At 33.7% G+C, this 20548-nt stretch overlaps 1 protein-coding gene across 1 annotated transcript; it reads right to left on the reverse strand.

The window, feature by feature from the left end:
- Window positions 1-101: 101 nt before the first annotated feature.
- Window positions 102-19672, reverse strand: LOC130645303 (signal recognition particle subunit SRP72-like). The gene is made up of 21 exons (XM_057451254.1): window positions 19524-19672; window positions 16928-17042; window positions 9287-9413; window positions 7599-7664; window positions 7393-7470; window positions 6829-6940; window positions 5894-5925; window positions 5335-5378; window positions 4938-5076; window positions 4606-4737; window positions 4239-4367; window positions 3892-3961; window positions 3719-3786; window positions 3538-3633; window positions 2910-3019; window positions 2576-2653; window positions 2174-2317; window positions 1814-1857; window positions 1511-1627; window positions 1284-1317; window positions 102-347 (listed from the first exon to the last, which is right to left on the reverse strand). Exons 1-21 carry the CDS (start codon window positions 19624-19626, stop codon window positions 188-190), a joined length of 1998 nt encoding a protein of 665 aa, XP_057307237.1. The 5' UTR covers window positions 19627-19672; the 3' UTR covers window positions 102-187.
- Between the last annotated feature and the right edge of the window lie 876 nt (window positions 19673-20548).

A 20548-nucleotide genomic window follows, 5' to 3' on the forward strand; every position in this document is an offset into this window, starting at 1 on the left:
ACTGAAATTGTCCACCCTTTTTTGGCCAAACTCAGATGAAATTATGAACGTGTTTTCCTACTTGTCAATAAAAATGACAAGAAGAATAAGAAAAAACAAAGTTAATAATAAACCACTAGGTTTTTGTTGTATTTCTTTCACAATTTTATTCACTACATCAAAACATATTTTAAATGATAAAAACATGCTACCATCCACCCTTTTTCTTCTTCTTTGATTTCGATTTTGCACCAGGTTTTTGTTGGCGGGGAGGCACCACGTTGGCTCCACCTGGACTATTGTGAGGAGATGTGCTTGTAATGCCAGGCTTAGGTGATGACACTGAGTTGGGCTTTGGCGAAGCTTGTCTAAAAAACAAAGTAAGGGATAAAAATTTATAGTTATTCAAATATTAAAAAAATATAAATTGTAAATAAACTTGTTCTGCTCACAAAAAATGTTTAGACTGCTATTTTAACTTTCTTAGCAACAAATTATAGATACATGAAGTGAAATGAAAGAAACAGCAAAAAAAATCTCAGATAACATTTTACTCCAATGAAATTTCGCTGGCTCAAAACAATTTTTCCCGAAATACTGCAATACACTCTATTTTTAATGTAAGAACAATTTGATACAAACATTTTTGCCTCAATTTTCAGGATTTAAGAACAAACCAAGGTTGTTTTTATAACAGAAAATAAAAAAGAAAGACTTTTTCTTTTTTAACAATAATAAACAGTGGATCATGATCTAATTATATAATCTTCTGTTATGTAGATCTAGCAAGGAATATTCGCATATTTATTTTTTGTTATTAAATGTTTTACACAAAAAGAATTTTTTTTAATGCAAATGTAATCTATAACTTCTAAGTGATCAAAAAAAAAACTTATCACATTTTAGTCTACCCATAGAAAATTTAATAACCAGTTTCAACACCAAATTAAGTAGCTACACGAAAAATAAAATAGCGGTCTTTTAAAAGTTCTACTTGTTAGGTATTCGTTTGTAACTTTTTACGGCATTTTACCATTTTAATGACTAAACAGTCTATACAATCATTTTGCAATATGGAGGGGTTAATTCCATCACAAAAAGGTTGGGAAGAAGCACTAATTTAGTGTTATATGATTTCTGAATGAGCCTCAAACTGACATCTTGCTGTATCTTCCTTTTAAGACTAAAAAAACTAGTATTGAAAAATTCTCTGTTTTTTAAAACAAAAGAAAATAGTTTTCTATACACCATTTTCTTCAGAAAAACCCTGCAGAAACATTTTAAGTTTTAGAGACACTACTTACTGTTCTGAAGCGACACTTCCTTGGGTGCCTTTCCCTGAAAAAAGAAAAGAAAAAAGAAATAGAATTCAACACAGAGATAATTTAAAACAGAGCATAAGAGAAAGCACCCACTATGGAAAAGATATATATAAAAAGCAATCCAATAAAGCTTAAATTCATAAAATCGAAAAAGATTTTTCCTTTAAAATAATTAGCATTATTGGTTTTAAACTAAGCACGTGACACACCTATTGTATTTGTTCCTCTTTTCGCTTTTTTATGTTTGAACGTTGAACGCTCCCAACGTGGAAGCCAGCGTTCTGGATCAGGGTCAACATCAGGGTTGTAGTTCTTGGGCAATTTACCTAAACATATATGTATATTAATTTATAATTCACCATGTTTAACCATTTTCTATTTGACCTGTATTAAACAGGTCAAATAGAAACCAATTTTAAGTACATAGAGTTCATTTCACTTTGTGTGTGAAGGAAAATGTTTGGTTCAGAAGAAACAACGAAACAATCAAGGTTAAAATTTAACTAACTCACCCTTCTTTCTTTTTCTTTTCTTTTGTTTAATGATGACATCATCCCTAAACACAACATGACGCTTTGATGGTGAAATTGCAATAGAGGAATTTTGATAGAGAAGTTGTGATAAAGAAATTGTGATAGAGAAATTGTGATAGAGAAGTGGTGATAAAGAAGTTGTGATAGAGAAGTTGTGATAGAGAAGTTGTGATAGAGGAGTTGTGATTGAGAAGTTGTGATAGAGAGGTTGTGATAGAGAAGTGGTGATAAAGAAGTTGTGATAGAGAGGTTGTGATAGAAAAATCATGATGTGAAAATTGTATTTGAAAAGAAAAAACAAAAATACAAATTCAGCAAAAAAAGAACAAGAACGCATACTTCGACTCCCCCTCCTCTAAAGATTGTTTTAGTGTTTTTTTCGAGAATCTGAAACTGCCTATCATTTCAGTCATTTCCAATACATCGAGATCGAGTTCCTTTTCTTCTAGCGCAGTGGATAACTCTGGAAGATCGACACTATGTCTAAAATTTTTATTAAGGAATGCACAACAATAAATGTTTTCAGTCAAATTTAGGTCAAATGAAAAGGAAATCATACTAAAAGGTTTTAAAAAACGCATTTGGGTATTTTTCAAAATCCAGTTCATAAAAAAAAAGATAGATACATTCCTGCTTTTTTACATAAATCATTATCAATGCTAGGCCACTGTAAGATATTACGATGTTGACAAACGAACAGATAGCATTGTCAACAAAATGGTCATGATATTGAAAAGATACTCTTCAGCTTTCTGTAAATCAAACTTCGAGTAAGCTGCAACTATCTTTGCAAGTGTAGTGATTTCTGTGGGATCCTCTCTAAAGTTAGAAAGTGTTGGATATTTTATAGACAAATGATGTTAGGCAACTTTTTTCAAAAACATTATTTTAACATCAACAATTAAAATTAACATATACTTTGCCGATTGGAGAAAACTGGACTCCTATAATTCTAAGAAGAAACTACCAAACTTGCCTGATTTTTTCAAAATAGGTTTTTTTTCACATTAAATCATTTCTAAACACATTATCTCCTAGTATCTCCTTTTAATAAAGACAGTATATTTTCACTTACTTCCTAAGCATCTCTAACATTTTAACTGCAGATTCCATGTCACCAGTAGTCAGTTTAAGGTTCGAATTTTCCCTCATGAAGGTTACGACGTGTTCTTTTTGCACTTTGTTCTAAAAAACAAAGTTTGCAAAAATGCTTACAGAGAAACAAAAAGGTACGTTTTTTGATGCTTGTTTATAGCTATATCGTCCAGTTTAGTATCTTCTCCTGCTATCAACCTTGATATCAGTGACTGTTCCAGTCCTGGTAACGCTCGCCCGGGTGATACTCCTCTGCAGGTAGCAGAAGTAGATTTTAATATTTTTACCTCGTATCACAATACACTGTTCGAATGCTGAGGGGAAATGTTTTTTTTCAAGTTATACAGATTTCGAATTTTAAAATGTTAATTTAATTTTTTTAAATTTGGTCAGTACAGTTACTCTTGTATCGGACTTCTGGTTGAAGGGGGACTTAAATCCTTCAAATTGAAACAGATTCCACTGTAGTTATATGTGTTATAATTATATCACATAAACAGAGCAGTAGAAAAGCATCTTCAGACAAGATGAAGAGAACTGAATCTGTTAAAAATTGTTTTCCGTGAAGATCAGAGTATCAACCACTCAACCATATTGTAATGTCTTACTGGATTTTTTCGTCCATATTCAACTGCTTCCTCTAGACAGGCTAATGCTTCACTTTGATTTCCCAAAATGTTATATAAGCTAACACGCAATGAAACCTGAAAAGTTAAAAAAAAAGTGTTGGAATGCACTGAGAAAAAAATACATATCCTATCAAATATATTACTATTGCATGACACTTACTATAGCGGGTTTGTATTTGACCGTATCATCAAGTCTTTTTAGTGTGTCCAACGCCTTTTCATGCTTTCCTAAGAAGTGTTAAAGTCTACATTAGCAAGACATTCAACGCTAGGCACAACTTGACTTTCAAACTTTTGGGCATGGACAAACAATTTTCTCTAAATAATTTCTACCTTTAGACATATGTAATTGACACAAAGTCAGCACAACATCGTTCGAATTGATACCTGATGATATCAAGCCCTAAAGAAAAGCAGCATTAAAAAATTCCATATCAAAAAATGCTGTAAAATTTTATTTTTATAAAAAATTTGCAATCCACTTCCTGCGCAACCCTGCACAAACGGCACAGTATGTAATTACTATCACAAGGAAAAAAATAGAATGACTGTCTTTAAGATTCTTATGCGTGTTGCATACTGTAACATACAGATATTCCAACATTTTTAAAAATATTTTTTTAAACATTGCAGCTACACAGAAATAAACTTAACACCTCTCCTTCCATCGTTGCGCTTACCTCCAGGTGACTCAATGCTTGTTCTTCATGTTTGTCTCTCAACTGTACAGCTGCTTCAAGTAAAGCTGTCTTGTTTTTGTCTGATGCTGTTTGCTTTAAATTTGATAAGCACTTTTTACATTTTTCCATCTACAAAGAAAATGATGAGTGGTTAGCATTCTAAAATACAGTTATTTCAATTCAAATCTGTTTACATCATTGCCCAATATTATGCACACGCCTACTTTGTAAACAATTTCTGAGTTTCGACAATAAAAAGGCTACAAAATTTACATAGAAATAAATCCTACAAATTCTAGGCCATCCTACAAAATAGAATATACAAAACTGATGCAAATTACCATAAAAGCATTTTGAAAAGACTTACTTGGTTTGTGTACATATATAACAAGCATTTGTTTATTTCAACTGCTTGTTGCTGCACTGATGTCAATTTGTGTGGTAAACCATCAACACAGATAGATTTGAGTCTCTTTTTTGAATCAAACAAATCTCGGTCCTATCACATATAAAAGTTAACATACATAACAAAGATATTTTCCTTTTTACAGATTTCAACATTTCCACAGAAAAGTGATTCTTTAAAAAAAAGTTTTTTAATCACCCCTTCGGTGAATTATGTAGGGTTAAAATCTAAAGTTTTATAAATGTTACGAAGCAAGAGCTTATACAACACAATCTTTAGTTTTAATATTGTACCTTGTTAATAGATATAATGTTATTAGAGATAACAGCAACAAGAGCAATGTCAGGAGGTTTCGACTTTAAAACTTGATTATAAAGTGTCACAGCATCGTTCGTCTTTCCTTGCAGTTGACGAATGTAAGCAAGTTGTGCTCTAAATAAAAAAAACAAAACAAATGTATAAGTGCAAGCTCTACAAGTGTATGCTTTCTGTGGATTAATTCAAAAATATACTCTAGCATAAGGTGACTTTATTATAAAAACCTATCAAAAAAATCATTATAATTGACACAAATAAATTCCAGACCATAAAAAGACACCAGTATTGTTTTTATATTGAAAAATAAACAAATAAAAAAAATAGGGGTTGTCAACAAATTTGTTTCAGTAGCTCCGAAAACATTTGTTCTACCTGATAACACCAAGCTCTTCCTCAACATCCTCCTCAGTTGTATCCTAATCAAAGAACATGAATTTCTATTTTCAATATCAATTCAATATCAATTTAATTCAATAAATCAAGAACTAAAAAAGCTTTTTTTGTTAGTAGAAATATTTTCAACTACATACCCTGGTAGTTTCTTTTAGTTGACCCTGGTAGTCGCTTTTACTTTTTAAGGCAATGAATATTGTGTTAGGGGGATATAAAGCAATGATATTTTTATGTTTATTGCACATTAAAATAAGCGATGAAGAAAGCGATGAATATTAAAATTTTCAATATTTTTTTAAGCCACGAACCAAGACCTTCATGAAATAGAAATATATTCAGGTTCATATCCTGGTAGATTTTACCATTTTTTTTAGTTTAAGTAAAAAATAAAGGTAATGTTACTGGTCATGTTTTTTTCAACAATTTATCGTGGACTGGAATTGTTATTTATGTGCAAAATTTCTGTATAATGGATTCACAAAACTGCATTTGTGCTTCGTAAAAAATAATAAAAGGCAAAAAAAACAACACTGCTTACTTCGTCTGCCTCCAAGCTCTGGCGACAAAAACCTAAATAAGTTATAAAAAATTTAAACACAGTGTTAATAAGATGAGCAATATCTTACAAACATATTTAGGATAATGTGGAATTTGATTCAACGCAAAAATAGAAAGATATTTTGTGTTAAAAACTTATTTAGAATACATGTAAATGCAAATAAAAATACCACAGTATAAATGAAAAATAGTGTTGTAACTGGTGGTCATGGATAAAAAAAGATATTTACATTTCTCATCAGTAATTTTACTCCTGTTAAGGGATATGCATTCAAACTTTATCAATGCATAGCTTTTATAAGGTGAATTGATTAACATAAATTTTAGTCAGAATGACACTCGTTTGTTGGTTCCAGGCCTTTTAATTTTTTACTGACGACCAAATAAGTCGAGATCTGCAACTTGGTTCGCAATAAAATTTCTGGGTAAGCTTGTATAAGCCCTATATGTTTACCAACAAAATTTGATTGCAAACCGACGTGCAGATTCCAATTAATTGGTATATTGATTAATAATAACAATTAAGATCTATACGAGCGATCAAATACACAGGCTACAAATAACCCTCCAGGTGAGTATCATGAGAGCTGAAGCAATAACTTGCTATTTATGTCAAGGTCTAAGATAAAGCAAAAATCTGAAAAAGGTTTTCTGATCTCTACAGATGGAATTAAGTACACAAAACAACAATTGTAGACTAATTACTAAATAGTAAATTAATATTTAAATACAAATATTAATAGAAAAAAATCCGAAAATTTTGTTCTATCAATACACGTGCAATCATTTATAGTACCCTAAATTAGTTACTGAAAATAAGTGAGTAGGGTTTTTCTAAAGGACTTCTTCAAGGTTAACTCATACCTACATAGTTTGTTCCAAGAAACTTTCAGTTACGAAAAAAACGGGTCCTACCTTCTGCCTCTTTAAGTACTGTTTCAGCTTTTTCAAGATTTCCTTGTGCAATAAGTAAACACGCATAGTTGTAACATAATTCATATGTGTCAGTTCTGATATTTGAACTGCCCTAAAATATGAAACAGAGACTTTTAAAATTTTTTTGCTTCTTAAAATATTTGATTTTTTTTTAAGTTAACATAAAATGAATAACAATAAAAAAAAAACTGGCACCGCCTCTGCAAAATAAAGTGCCACAAAAATCTATGAAATTTTAACATCAACAAATAATACGATGATTGTGAGTTATTCTCAAAACAGCACACACACCAGGTTTTACCAATATTCACAAATATTCATTTACCTTATATACAATATACTTTCTAATTCTACTTTCTAGGTACTCAACAAAATATTCTAAACATGTTTTTGAAAGCAAGAATGCTGTCAAATTTAATCTATGTGTGACAATAGTTTTGATAAAGATCATTTCTCTCTCTGCTTCAGGTAATGTCTAACTTTAAATCTGTCATTGTCTATACCTAATAGTTCAGTAACAAAAAACTAATAATAAATACACACAATATTTTCTTTTTTCCACATTTTTGCTGCAGCAATAACTGCAGCCATGTTTGCTTCCCGTTCGTCTCCATAATCATCCTAAGATGAGAATAAAATAGGGTCTGAAGATTTTTTTGTGGTACACCTTTCTTACATGGTAGAGCAAATCATATATTTATCCTATGAAACCTACTTTCAAATGCTACCCTTAACAGATTATTACTTACAGCAGAGTTCTTTATCAAACTTCTGTATAACTCTAAGCAACTACTGTAATCTTCCAACCGATAATTCTAAACATGAGAAATACATTTACTTGAATTAAGAAAATGGTTTACCAAAAACATAAAATTAGGCTGAGGTTAAGAACCAATTTTTTAAGACACATTTTAAAACCCCCCTTGCAACTATACTACGCACATATCCAATGGTAAGTTTTTGTACGTTTGCTCATATTGTAAAATTTATTTTATATTGACGATTATGTAAACTTTTCAGTCAGTACTGTTTTTTTATTACAATTATTTATATGATACCCCGTGACTTCACAAGTTCTTTTTTTTACTTCTGTATTAAATCTGGGGTTTAACCAAGATATGCCATTATTCTTCTGCAAGAAAAATTTCTGACAAGTGTATTTTCTTTAAAAAACATTTTTTGCAAAATTATTAAAAATGACTTTTTTGCTTTGTTATCACAAATTGCTTTAACATTTACAAATTGCCAACAGAAAGACTCTCCTTGTGCTATGACCACTTTAATGGACTTTAATAAAGCCAGTCAATTAAAAAGGATATTCTAATCTTCCCTGAAAAATAATAATTAATTTTGCAGAGGTTATGTTGTTAGGGAATGCATCGATTAGTTTACAGCAACTCCTGTAAATAGGCATAACTTTTAATGGTGGATTTTAGTCTTGGTTAAATTTCTTTCAAACTGCTTTTGTATAATATATAACATTGTAGGGGAATGTTGACACAGGTTTTTTAATAAATTTGATAAGCTACACAATGTTTTAAATTGAAAAAACATTATTTGCTTTTGTTTGTTATTATTGACTTCCTCCCCCGTTTCTTAAATAAAATACCCCCCCCCCCCCCCCAAATGCCATAATGTAATATCATATGATAAGATTTAAAGAGATCTACTATTATCATTAATCTGATAGGGGCCTTTTTTTTTTCTATACACTTGAACACCATATGGAGATGAGAAGGAGAAGTTAACCTGGATGAGTTATTCTAACACGTTTTTTAGCACAGAGTTTTATTGTATTGAGAATAATTTGGAATGAGAATAATTTGCCTGACGATAATGTTGCAGAGGGGCCAGTTATGGATCAAGTCAAAATGGGCAGTGGGAGCTGTTAGGACAATGAATATTGAAAAAACTACAGATGTGCCAGGTGTTGTTGCACAGATGGTAAAAGCATCTGCATATATTGGAGTTCAGCTTGTAATGAGTCTTGCCAATCAGATTTTGTCTTTGTAGATTTGAGTGCCATTCAAAGTTAATTGGCAGGCTAGGATTAAATCCTTGACTAAAAACTTACCCTTTTTTTTTAATTTTAAAAATTTAGGAAAACGCACACAGATATTTAAAGGTATGTGTAGGTGTCGGCAATAGCCCCAACTAACAAATTGAACTGGGGTGATGATGTTTTATGTTTAATTTTTTTTTGTTAAATATTTATGAATAAGATAAGCAACAAAGAATTTAACAAACACACACGCGCAGTATCTACTATCTTTCTAAATCCAAAATGCACTTTTTAACTAACATGAATCCTTGGTTGCTAAAAGAAATATGCCTTTGCAAAAATAAATACGCAAATCACTTTCCTTTGATTTGTAAAAAATTGTACAGTTAATATTGTAAGTTTAAGGTATAAAAACTAACAGTAAAAACGTCTCACCACTTGAGCTAGCAATTCATTTTCCTTCAAGCCTGGATTCTCTAGACCATTTAATATCTTTGCTGCTTCATGTAATCGATTTAAGCGATATAAGCAGTATGCCTTTTCAAACGTCATTTGCAACAACCTATATTAAGATATAATATGATACATGATAAAATACTAATAAATGTGTAGGACTGTCAGTTTGTTTGTCTGTATGTCTATAACGCTTAGAGTACATATATTCTTAGCAAGTAGGACACATTTTAAAATCAAGAAAACAAAATGGATTTTGGAGCTGAAAGGTTGATATCATTAAAAAAAAATTAATAAACATTCATATCCCTAAAACTTTTTTTGGTATCTTTGTAACCATTCCCTGAAAGCACATGGTTCTATACAATCTCTTGATAAGCATTTCAAGCAGTTAGTGCAGCTTATTTAAATCTCATGTTTCAGTGCATTGCTGATGTGATTAAAATTTGTTGCCGTAGAGGTTTGCTTCCGTAATAAAATTGATAATTTGCACCTGTAGGCCTATTAATTACCCCATTATATTAATATTTTAATACACGTGTCTGTTTGCAACACACAAAAAAGGATGTGTTTTTTCCTTTGAAGTAGCCAAAAGGGTGTTGATTTCTTTGAGTGTTAAGCACAAAGCATGAAGTAGACTGACAACATATTAAATTAAATTAGTTAAGCCATTATATATAGTCTATAACTTTAGGGGGAAATAACTTGATGAACTAAATAATATAAATAATATCATGTCATGAACAAGCGAGTTTATTCTAGGCTACGTTTCAACAGCTACAGCTGTCATCGACGGGCAATGATCGTAATAATCTTTGGCTATTTATTATTTGAAGAGATACTTAGAGGATCGAAATTAACCAATCAGATCACAGTAATTAAAATAATTAACTTTTTCACGGACCCAGATAAATTGATTAAAATCTTTCCTTTTTCTAAAAGTTTGCTTTATGTTACGTTTTTTTTTCTAAAAGTTCGCTTTTTTGTTACGTTTGTCCCGAACCATTTTTTTGTACTTTTTTCCTAAATGTTCACTTTCCGAAGTGCGGGTAACCATATTTCTGGAAGTTAATAGGAAATACTATTGATATGAGTATTTGTGTCTATACTATTTATGGTTTCTTTTACTTTTTTTGCTGTCCAACCAGACTCTCGGTCAACGATCTTTTTATTGTCCCAGTCTATAACATGATCATTCTTCCAGCTATGGTCTGCAATCTCATTTTTGTCTGTATCTGCAATGCATATGGCTCTTTTGTGCTTTTGCACATTTTGTTTAAACATTCGTTTTGTTTCACCGATATAAACAGCATCACAATCCTTTTATGGGATTTCATAGACAATATTACATTGACTCTCTAGACATATTTTGTCTTTCGGATGTGACAGTATACTACGTAGCATGTTTTTAGATTGAAACACTGGCTTTATTTTATGATCTTTCAATACCTGACGAAGTATAATACTTGTCCCTGGTATACATGGCATACATACAGGGGCTACTGGATCATTTTCCGCATTTTCCACGTCACTGCTCTTATCAGTCCTGTTCATGATTTTCCTCTCAACCTTTTTAATGGCCTGTCTCGAGTACCCATTTGCAAGTAAGGCGTTGTTTATATGAGATAACTCTTTCTTTCGGTCATTCTCTTCACTGACTACATTGGCTGCTTTGTCCAGTAATGAGGACACTACACTTTCTTTGCATGACACTTGTTCATGGCATGATAATTTAAGAGACAAGAGAGGAGTTGAACGTCCTCCACCATACCTTAGTTTAAAGGGGCGATTGTGGAAGTCCCATGAAATGCCACATAGTGATAGTGTCACTTTAAAAAACACCCAGTCCGGTCTGTGAATGTTTGGCGCTAGGAAGGGCATCCAGGTGTAAAACAATGCCAAAACTCTTTATTAATGGCCGTAAGAATAGTTGATCAGACAAACTGCGTAAACAGGGCTGGAACTCTAAGGAGTGAAGGTGTCGCTCACGGTAGGACAGATGTCAGGTGTGAGCATCGTCAGACCGTTACTCAGGTATCACATCACAAGGTAGATAACACTAGGTTGAGGATGGCTAGTGTAAATGTTGGTACTCTAAGAGGTAGAGCAGGTGAAGTAGTTGAAATGTTAAAACATAGATCCGTTGATATGTGTTGTGTTTAGGAAGTCAGGTGGAAAGGAGCTTCAGTGAGATTTGTGGAAGGTAGGAGGGCAAGGTATAAGCTTTTTTGGATTGGTAATAGTGATGGATATGGAGGAGTTGGCATATTCGTTGCAGAGAAGTGGGTGGAAAAAGTAATAGATGTTATGTGTGTTAATAGTCGTATTATAGTGATAAAGTTTTTGATAGGTAATAGGATTGTCACTTTTCTGTCAGTTTATGCTCCACAGTGTGGACTCAGTGAGGAAGATAAAGGTAAGTTTTATGATGAGTTAATAGCAGTCACATCAAAGTTTGGAGACACTGAACTTGTCATGGTGGGTGGCGACTTTAATGGCCATGTTGGGAAGTCATCTGAAGGTTATAGAGGTGTGCATGGAGGCTATGGATTTGGGAGCAGAAATAAGGAAGGGGAGAGAGTGCTTGAGTTTGGAATGGCAACGGACATGGTGGTTTGCAACACATCATTCAATAAAAGACAGAGTAGGCTGATAACATATGAGTCAGTTGGTTGTAAGACACAGATAGATTACTTCCTGGTTAGAAAGTCAGACAAGAAAGTGGTGAAGGACGTGAATGTTATATCGGGGGAAGAGTGTGTTTCCCAGCATAGGTTGCTGGTTTGTGATACTATCTTGAAGAGTGTTAAAGAAGCCAAGGCTTTCCCTTGTCGAAAAGTCTGGAAGCTGAAGGAAGGGATTGTAGCAAGACAATTTAGTCCAAAAGTTCAGCAGTTAGCCCACAATGGTCAATGTGATAGTGACAATGTTGAAATTACTTGGACTACTTTAAAGAATTGTCTTCTAGAAGCTTCTGATGATACCTGTGGGTGGACGAAAGGACCAGCTAGACATAGACAGACCTGGTGGTGAAATAATGAGGTTGACCAGTGTATAAAGGAAAAGAGGAAAGAGTGGAAGTCAGGTGGTAGTAAAAATATTTACTTAGAAGCTAAGCGTTGTGCTCGTACAGCAGTGTATAAGGCAAAATCAGAAGCAGAGAGAAACAGATTTGCAGATGTGTTAAGAAGGGAAGACCAGCGCAATGAGGTATTCAAGATAGCAAAGCAAATGAAGAAGGCTAATCAAGATGTTGTAGGTGAGAAGTGTATACGTAATGATGAAGGTGTTTTGGCTAGCACAGAGGAGGAGGAAAGGGTAGCTTGGAAGAATTATTGTCAGAGGTTGCTTAACACTGAGTTTGATTGGGATGAGGATAATTTGTCTGATGATGATGTTGTAGAAGGGACAGCTATGCAGATCAAGACAAAATGGGTAGTGGAGGCTATTAGGAAATTGAAGATTGGCAAGGCTGCAGGAGTATCACGCATTGTTGCAGAGATGGTAAAAGCATTTGGATATATTGGAGTTGAGCTTATTACAAGTCTTGCTAACCAGATTATAAAGGATGGTGCTATTCCGAGTGAGTGGCAGTCGAGTGTAATAGTGAATTGTTTCAAGGGCAAGGGTGATGTATTAGAAAGGGGTAACTATGAATGAAAGTTATTGAAAGAATGATTGATAAGTTACTTAGAGAATGAATTGATATAGATAAGATGCAATTTGGTTTTGTTCCAGGGCGTGGGACTACAGATGCAATACTTTTACTCTCGCAGCTTCAGGAAAAGTATTTAGGAAAGAGAAAGAATCTCTATTGTGCCTTTGTATATTTAGAAAAAGCTTTTGATAGAGTGCCACGTAAACTTATTTGGTGGGCTATGAGAAAATTAGGTGTGAATGAGTGGCTAGTTACGATGGTACAGTCTATGTACAGCAATGCTAGAAGTCGTGTCAGGATTAACGATTCACTTAGTGATGAATTTAGTGTAAATGTTGGTGTACATCAGGGTGCTGTACTTAGTCCTTTGTTGTTTGTTCTAGTCTTAGAAGCGCTGTCGATGGAGTTCAAAACAGGTTATCCATGGGAGTTATTGTATGCAGATGATTTGGTTCTCATAGCAGAGTCGATGGAAGAATTAGTTGAAAAGTTTGAGAAGTGGAAGAAAGGACTAGAAGAGAAAGGGCTAAAGGTAAACACAGCAAAGTCTAAAGTCATGATTAGTAGCATTGCAGCCAAGTGTGACCTTGTAGTTGGAAAGTGGCCTTGTGGAGTTTGCAGGAAAGGGGTTGGTAGTAACTCAATTTTTTGTGAGACTTGCAAGCATTGGGTACATAAGAAGTGCAGTAGTATTAGTGGAAGGTTAAGAGCTGACATTCAGTTTGTATGCACTCGTTCCAAAGGTGAGATTATAGAGAATGAAGTATTTCCAAATGACGTACAACAGTGGCTCGATAGAGATAGTTGAGAACTTCTGTTACTTAGGTGATATGTTGGGCAGTGAAGGGGGTGTTGGAAGAAGTGTTACTTGCAGGATAGGTTCTGCTTGGAAAAAGTTCAGAGAGTTACTTCCTTTGTTGACTAGCAGAGTCCTGTCAATTGAGGTAAAAGGTAGGTTGTATGAGGCCTGTGTAAGAAGTGTTATGTTGCACGGTAGTGAGACATGGGCAGTGAAGCAGGAAGATCTTGACCGTTTAGAAAGGAATGATATGAGAATGGTTAGGTGGATGTGTAACGCCAGTCTGAGAGACAGAAAGAGTTCAGATGAGCTAAGAAGCAGACTAAGTCTCCGTAGAATTAAAGATGTTATCCAAATAAGAAGATTGAATTGGCTGGGGCACTTGGAAAGAATGGAGGAGGATAATTGGGTATAATTGAGACTTGATAGTTCCTGGGGCAAAGCCCAGAGGCAGACCAGCAAGAAGGTTATAAGGACAGACTTGATACAGAGGAAGTTGAGTTTAGATCTAACACAGTCTAGATCAGATTGGAAGAGGGTCATTAATATACCTCATCCAACCCATGCTAGCATGGAAAACGGACGTTAAGCCGAGAATGATGATGAATGACGATGACTGAACAGATAAGTGGTAATATTTTTAAAAAAATTATTAAACAGCAATATGGAGCCCCCATGTTGGCTGAGGTGAGATTGTTAGAAAAAACTAAATTGAAAATCACAAGATATTCAAATCATCTTAGATTTTCTTTACGTTGTCATCACAACAACATTATTCAAAATCATTATTATTCAAAAGACCTCCGTCTACAATGCAAAGTGAAAACGGAGAGAAGTCGGAAAATACTACTCCGTGCAAGTCGCCAATTGTTGCAGGAGCGGATTCATCTGAATCATATGGTTAGAGGTAATCTGCGGAATAGAACGACAGAAATTAATGGAAATATATGTGCGGTACTGTCAGATGATTGATTGTGCAAAACCAGACATCTCAAAAAGTTCTCCAATATCAATAGACCAGTGGTTATTGAAAATACTTCCATTGATACATCGAAGTGGGTCATGAACTTTTTTTTTCCAAAGAACTTTCGGAGAAAGAGAGCAGCGTTCTATCAAAAGGGATGAATTATTGTCTAACTCCAACAAGTTTACCAACTAAAGAAATTGTTGCGAGTGTTGAACAGGCAATTAAAGTATTGTCAAAGAAAGAAGCAGTCCGTGCGAAAATTAGCCTGACTCTACAATATGCAAAAGTGCCAGAAGACAACATGACGAAACAGGAACGCATCACACTGTCTAAATTAAGAAAGGATAAAGATATTATGTTCTTGCCAGCTGATAAAGGTCAAACGACGGTCATTTTAGACAAAAATGATTATATACGCATGCCTCAAACAAGATCCAACAGAAACTATCAAGCGTGATACAAGGAATATCTTGATACGTATAAATAAAGACGACAGCATTGATGATAGGTTGTATTACAAACTTAGACCTTCAGACACTCCACCGCCTCGATTCTATGGTCTTCCTAAAATACATAAACCTGGAATTCCTATACGCCTAATCGTGTCGTGTACAGGATCACCTTTGTATAATTTATCCAAATACCTAGCTTCCATTCTTAGCAATTACACAAAGAGTGATCACTGTAAAAACTCGAAAGAGTTTTCGGAATTTATCAGAAACATACGGATCGAGGAAGATGAGTGTATGGTATCATTTGACGTTACTTCATTATACACAAATGTACCGATAAAGGACACATTATATATAGGGAATTACTACTAAATGATGATGAGTATGAGAACAAAAAACACGCATCCCTATTGACAAACTAATGTCCTTGGCCTAAATTGTACATACAAAAACATGGTATTTATTTGACGGTAACTTCTTTACGCAAACTGACGGTGTGGCTATGGGTGGCCAACATCCTCTGTGGTAGCTGAAATATATATCCAGGCTCGCGAGACTACAGCTTTAACAACTGAAGATCACGCTCCAAGAATTTAAAAAATATTTGTGGATGACGTCTTTTTAATAATAAAAAGAGCACATCTAGACGCATTTCATGAACATATCAATAATTTTCACCCGAAGATTCAATTTACAATCGAACACGAGAAGAACGGTACCCTTTCTTTCTTAGACACTCTAGTGTCTAGCAACAATGGTAAATTATCAGTATCAGTATACAGCAAACCTACTCATACTGATCAATATCTCAACTGCACATCTAATCACCAAATTTCTTGCATAGAAAGTGCAGTGTCGGGACAAACGTAAAAAAAAAGCAAACTTTGAGAAAAAAGAAACGTAACATAAAGCGAACTTTTAGAAAAAGGAAAGATTTTAATCAATTTATTGCTTCCATCTGGGTCCGTGAAAAAGTTAATTACTTTAATTACTGTGATCTGATTGGTTAATTTCGATCCTCTAATTATCTCTTCAAATAATAAATAGCCAAAGATGATTTCGATCATTGCCCATCGATGACAGCTGTAGCTGTTGAAATGTAGCATAGAATAAACTCGCTTGTTTATGACATGATAATATTTATATTATTCAATGACGATGACTGAACAGATAAGTGGTAATATTTTTTAAAAAATTGGTGAACTAATTTGTTAAAAAAATTGAGTTTCTTCTTTTTTCGACCAGCAGAGTGTAGGTTATAAGAGAACTGATATGTTGTACGGTAGTGAGAAATGCCTCTTAGAAAGGTATGATGTTAGAATGGTTAGGTGAATGTGTAACAACAGTTTGAGAGACAGAAAGAGTTCAGATGAGCTAAGAAGTGTACTGGGTAATTGTAGCATTAAAGTAGAACAGTTGTAAAGAATGGAGAAGGATAATTAGTGAGGAATGTGTAGAAACTTGTTTGTTCCTGGTGCAAAGTCTAGAGTTAGATCAAGAAGCACTTGGCAGGGGGTAATAAGGACAGATTTGATACAGAAAAATTTGATTTTTAAACTAACACAGTCTAAATCAGATTGGAAGGTCCTTACATAACCTGTCCAACCCAAGCTACCTTGAAATGACCCCTAACCTGAGAAGACTTACACAACTTCTTTTGGCAAAGCGTTGCGAAATTTAAAGTCTGTGCAAAAAAATTAAGCCAATGAAGTGTTTATGATGATGAAAAACAAAAGCTTTAACTTACCCTTTCTTTTCATTTGAGGTGATAACATCATGAGCTTCTTGAAAGCATGACTGTTGGATCAGGCATACAATTTTACATTTTAGTGCATCAACATCATTAGGTAGTAGCTTCAAAACTAAAAAAAAGAACTGGCTTTATATAGAAACTAAGACTCTTTTTTGAAAATATTGCAATCAATTAAAACTCATTAGGTGCTATTATTATGTCCCACATGTCACTATAAGAAAAGCAGTTAACTTTTTAAAATTTGCTCCACAAATACAAAACAAAGTCAGACAACAATTTAAATTGTTGCCTATAGGTTAAAGCTTACCTTCAGAGAAAGTTTGAAAAATTGCTAAACCTTTAAAAATTGTCTACAAATCTTTTTGTTTGAAAAATCTTGATTGGTTCTCAAGATTTTTGACTTTTGAAGTTTTGATAACTATGCTAATTAATGCATGATATTATATATTAAAAATAATCCAGGTGTGGTTTTAAAGAGCTTAGCAAGGTAAGTGGTGATGTAAATACGTTGTATAATATTATTTATGTTATTTATTTAAACATATTTACATGACTTTAAATATTTAGTTATCCAATTTTCATTCATACCAGCACTTATTTCTCAGCATCTAACTTATGATGTCACAATTCTGCAAAATTAGCTACACTTTTAAGGCCTATAGCAGAGAAACCAAATAAGATTTTACCAAAAAGTAAACAGATTTAGTAAATAGCTCGTTCATATGAAACCAAAAGATAAACTATTTGTGGAGGTCTTGAATTGCTTATATTGAAAGTGTGAAGTTTTGAACTGCTACTTTGTGATTGTTACATTGTGTTTGTATTGCTTCTTTTGTTTTCTCTTCCTGTGCTAAAGGGGTAGATTTTGGAATGGTAAGAAAAACTACAAGTAATGAGTAGTAAGTAATCACTTATTTGATGAACATGTTATTGGTAAGGAAAGCAACAAAATCACAATTAAAATAGACAATATTATATATTACCACTACTAGTTATCAAAGTTTTTAAGGATAAAAGATTTTCTTGTAAAAAATCCAGGCTTAGAAAAAAATGACAAGAAATGAACCTAAATTTAAACTACAACAATACACTTATGCAAAAACAACATATATCTAATCTAAAACATGTAAAAACATAAATGAATGAACACTTTGAGTTTAAGTCTCAGTTTCACAATTTTAACTTCCGTTTTAAAATTGCATTTCATTGCTTCATTGATGCTAAGCATAGTATATAAAGTTAGAAGATTGTACTATAATATTATTACTTATCAGAAAATCCCTGAAGGCTGTGTCTCAGATTATTCAGGTATAAATCTCTGTCACTTGCCTTTTTAAATTCTCAACCCTGCCAGTTGCCCAGGTCTTGCAGTTGACATGCTGCCCTGTCAATTAACAGGGTAATGGGTCTAAAGAGAGGCATGAGGGTCTGACTGCCTGAAAATGCTGCAAAACCATGGGGGCTGTCAGACTACCTTCGACGTTTAAAAAAACGTTAAAATTTCGCATTTATTACCATGTATAATTTATTATTTTCATGTCAAGCAGTGGTAGTAGAATAGTTCTTGAAAAAAATGGTTTTTATATCATTTATTCCATAAATAGCTGTAACAACATCCCACAAATAATGAAAGTACAACGACAAAATAGCACCTTCCTTCTTCTCGACAAAATAAATGAGAACAATGAGCTTGCACGCGATATATTTCAGGCCCAATTCGGGTGGTTTCGGACTGGTCCAGTCTTTTCCTGGCCTGGTTAAAGAAACGCCCGCGGCCGCCCTCACATATAGCTACGGCGCTTTCAGCGAGTCTGTACTCTTTTAGACAGGCCATTCTGTTCTAATTTTGGTCAAAATATTGTCAAGCAAGATGGTTAATATTTGCCTACATAGTTAGTTGGGTTGATAATAAACTGTTGAAAATGTGATGTTCATGTCACAAGCATGCCGTTTAGCTAACTAGATAGCTATATGGTGAAACCTTTATAATTTCAAGATTGGATCGTTAAGGGATTCTTGCCGTCAGATTGGCGTCATAACACTTGTTGAACTAATCACGGGCCAGTATTCAGGTTAAGCAGCCATTATGAAAGGTGTACAAATGCCGTAATCATGTTTTTGTGGTGAAACTTTCATAACTACAATACTGGATTTTTCAAGGAATTCTTTTTTTTAGTCAAATCTTTAATATGTTTTAAAAACTGCTTAATTTTTGCCATTTTGCAACATTTTAACACTGTTTTGCTTGTAAATTCTCTTTAATTAAGGTTGCTACTGTGAAGGTTTGGCCGTAAAAAGTCCACTTTGTACCCCCATATCGGAGAGAAGGAGAACATTCCGTCTGCAAGAATACCTATCTACTAAATTTACTAAGTTGTTAACCTATGTTTAGGAAAATCTTTCTTAAAAAAAACACACCACTGGCTTTTTGTCTAGTTCTAGCTAACCGCTTTCATCCTTTTAACTCTCTTGGAATAAGAAACAAAGCCTGAAAATATTTGGATTATTAAAATTATTTGGTTTCCTTATGGTGACACATGTAGAGCAAAATAAATGGCACCAACGATCTAGCATAGTAATCATTTCTTACTTTTATTTGCACTTTTTTGTGCCAGTGAATAATCCCCATCTTTAAAAGACTTCAAAACTTCAGCAAAAAGTTGTGCTGTGCTTATTTCTTCCTTCGCCGCCATCTTGAATAGAATGTGTATATCAGTTCCTTAAAGTACACACTCTCTATTGCTTCTACACTGGGAACTATTCGGTAAAATATACATGTTTATGCAGTTGAACTTTGTACCTAATTTGACGCCGAAATAACCATGCACAGGGAAGGAAAGTCAGGTTGGTGTAGTGGCGTGAAATTAATGTTTTGTAAACTACTGTTTCTCTGTCAATAATTTTGCATATGTTCATTTTGTTAAATATTTTCCTAAATTTTAGTTTAAAATAACTGCAACACTCAATTTAAATCTTCCAATTAGGCTATTAACATGGTTTTTGATATTTACTGTATAATCCTTGCATAACTGCCCAATCTTTAAGACACTGATTAAACTTTAGTCTTAGATTGGGCAGGGTTAGCACAAGTTTTGACAGAAGGCTCGTCTCCTAATGCTTTTTAGATCACTAAGAAAGGGTACATAAGAGAGAGAGAGAGAGACACATGCATATTTGACATGGCAAGCCTCACCCTCTGCACCCCCAGAGGGTGCCGGAGGGTGCATATGTCGTAAAAAGTGCAGGCGTTTACGGCCAAGTTTTGCCTGAACCTGCATAAACCTGAACAAAAACATTCAAAGATTCACTACAGATGATTCAAAAAACTATAAAAATTAAAATAAACTTACTATGTGGTAGCAAAGTTTCCATATTGAATCGCCACCAGGGGGAATTGAACCTTGGTCTTGCACACAAGTGCAATAATTATAACCACTTTCCTAAACTTTCCTAAATTTCATCAACATGGCTAAAAGCTTGAATCGTAATCACTGTATAAAAGATTACTTTTGCAAGTAAGCACACCATTTAGATTTAGGTAATTATTCCTTTCCTCATTTATGAAAAACCACATATATATTATTTTTTCACCAATAATTTACGTTCATGAAACGT

The sequence above is a fragment of the Hydractinia symbiolongicarpus genome, chromosome 5 (assembly GCF_029227915.1).
Source record: "Hydractinia symbiolongicarpus strain clone_291-10 chromosome 5, HSymV2.1, whole genome shotgun sequence".
NCBI lineage: Eukaryota > Metazoa > Cnidaria > Hydrozoa > Anthoathecata > Hydractiniidae > Hydractinia > Hydractinia symbiolongicarpus.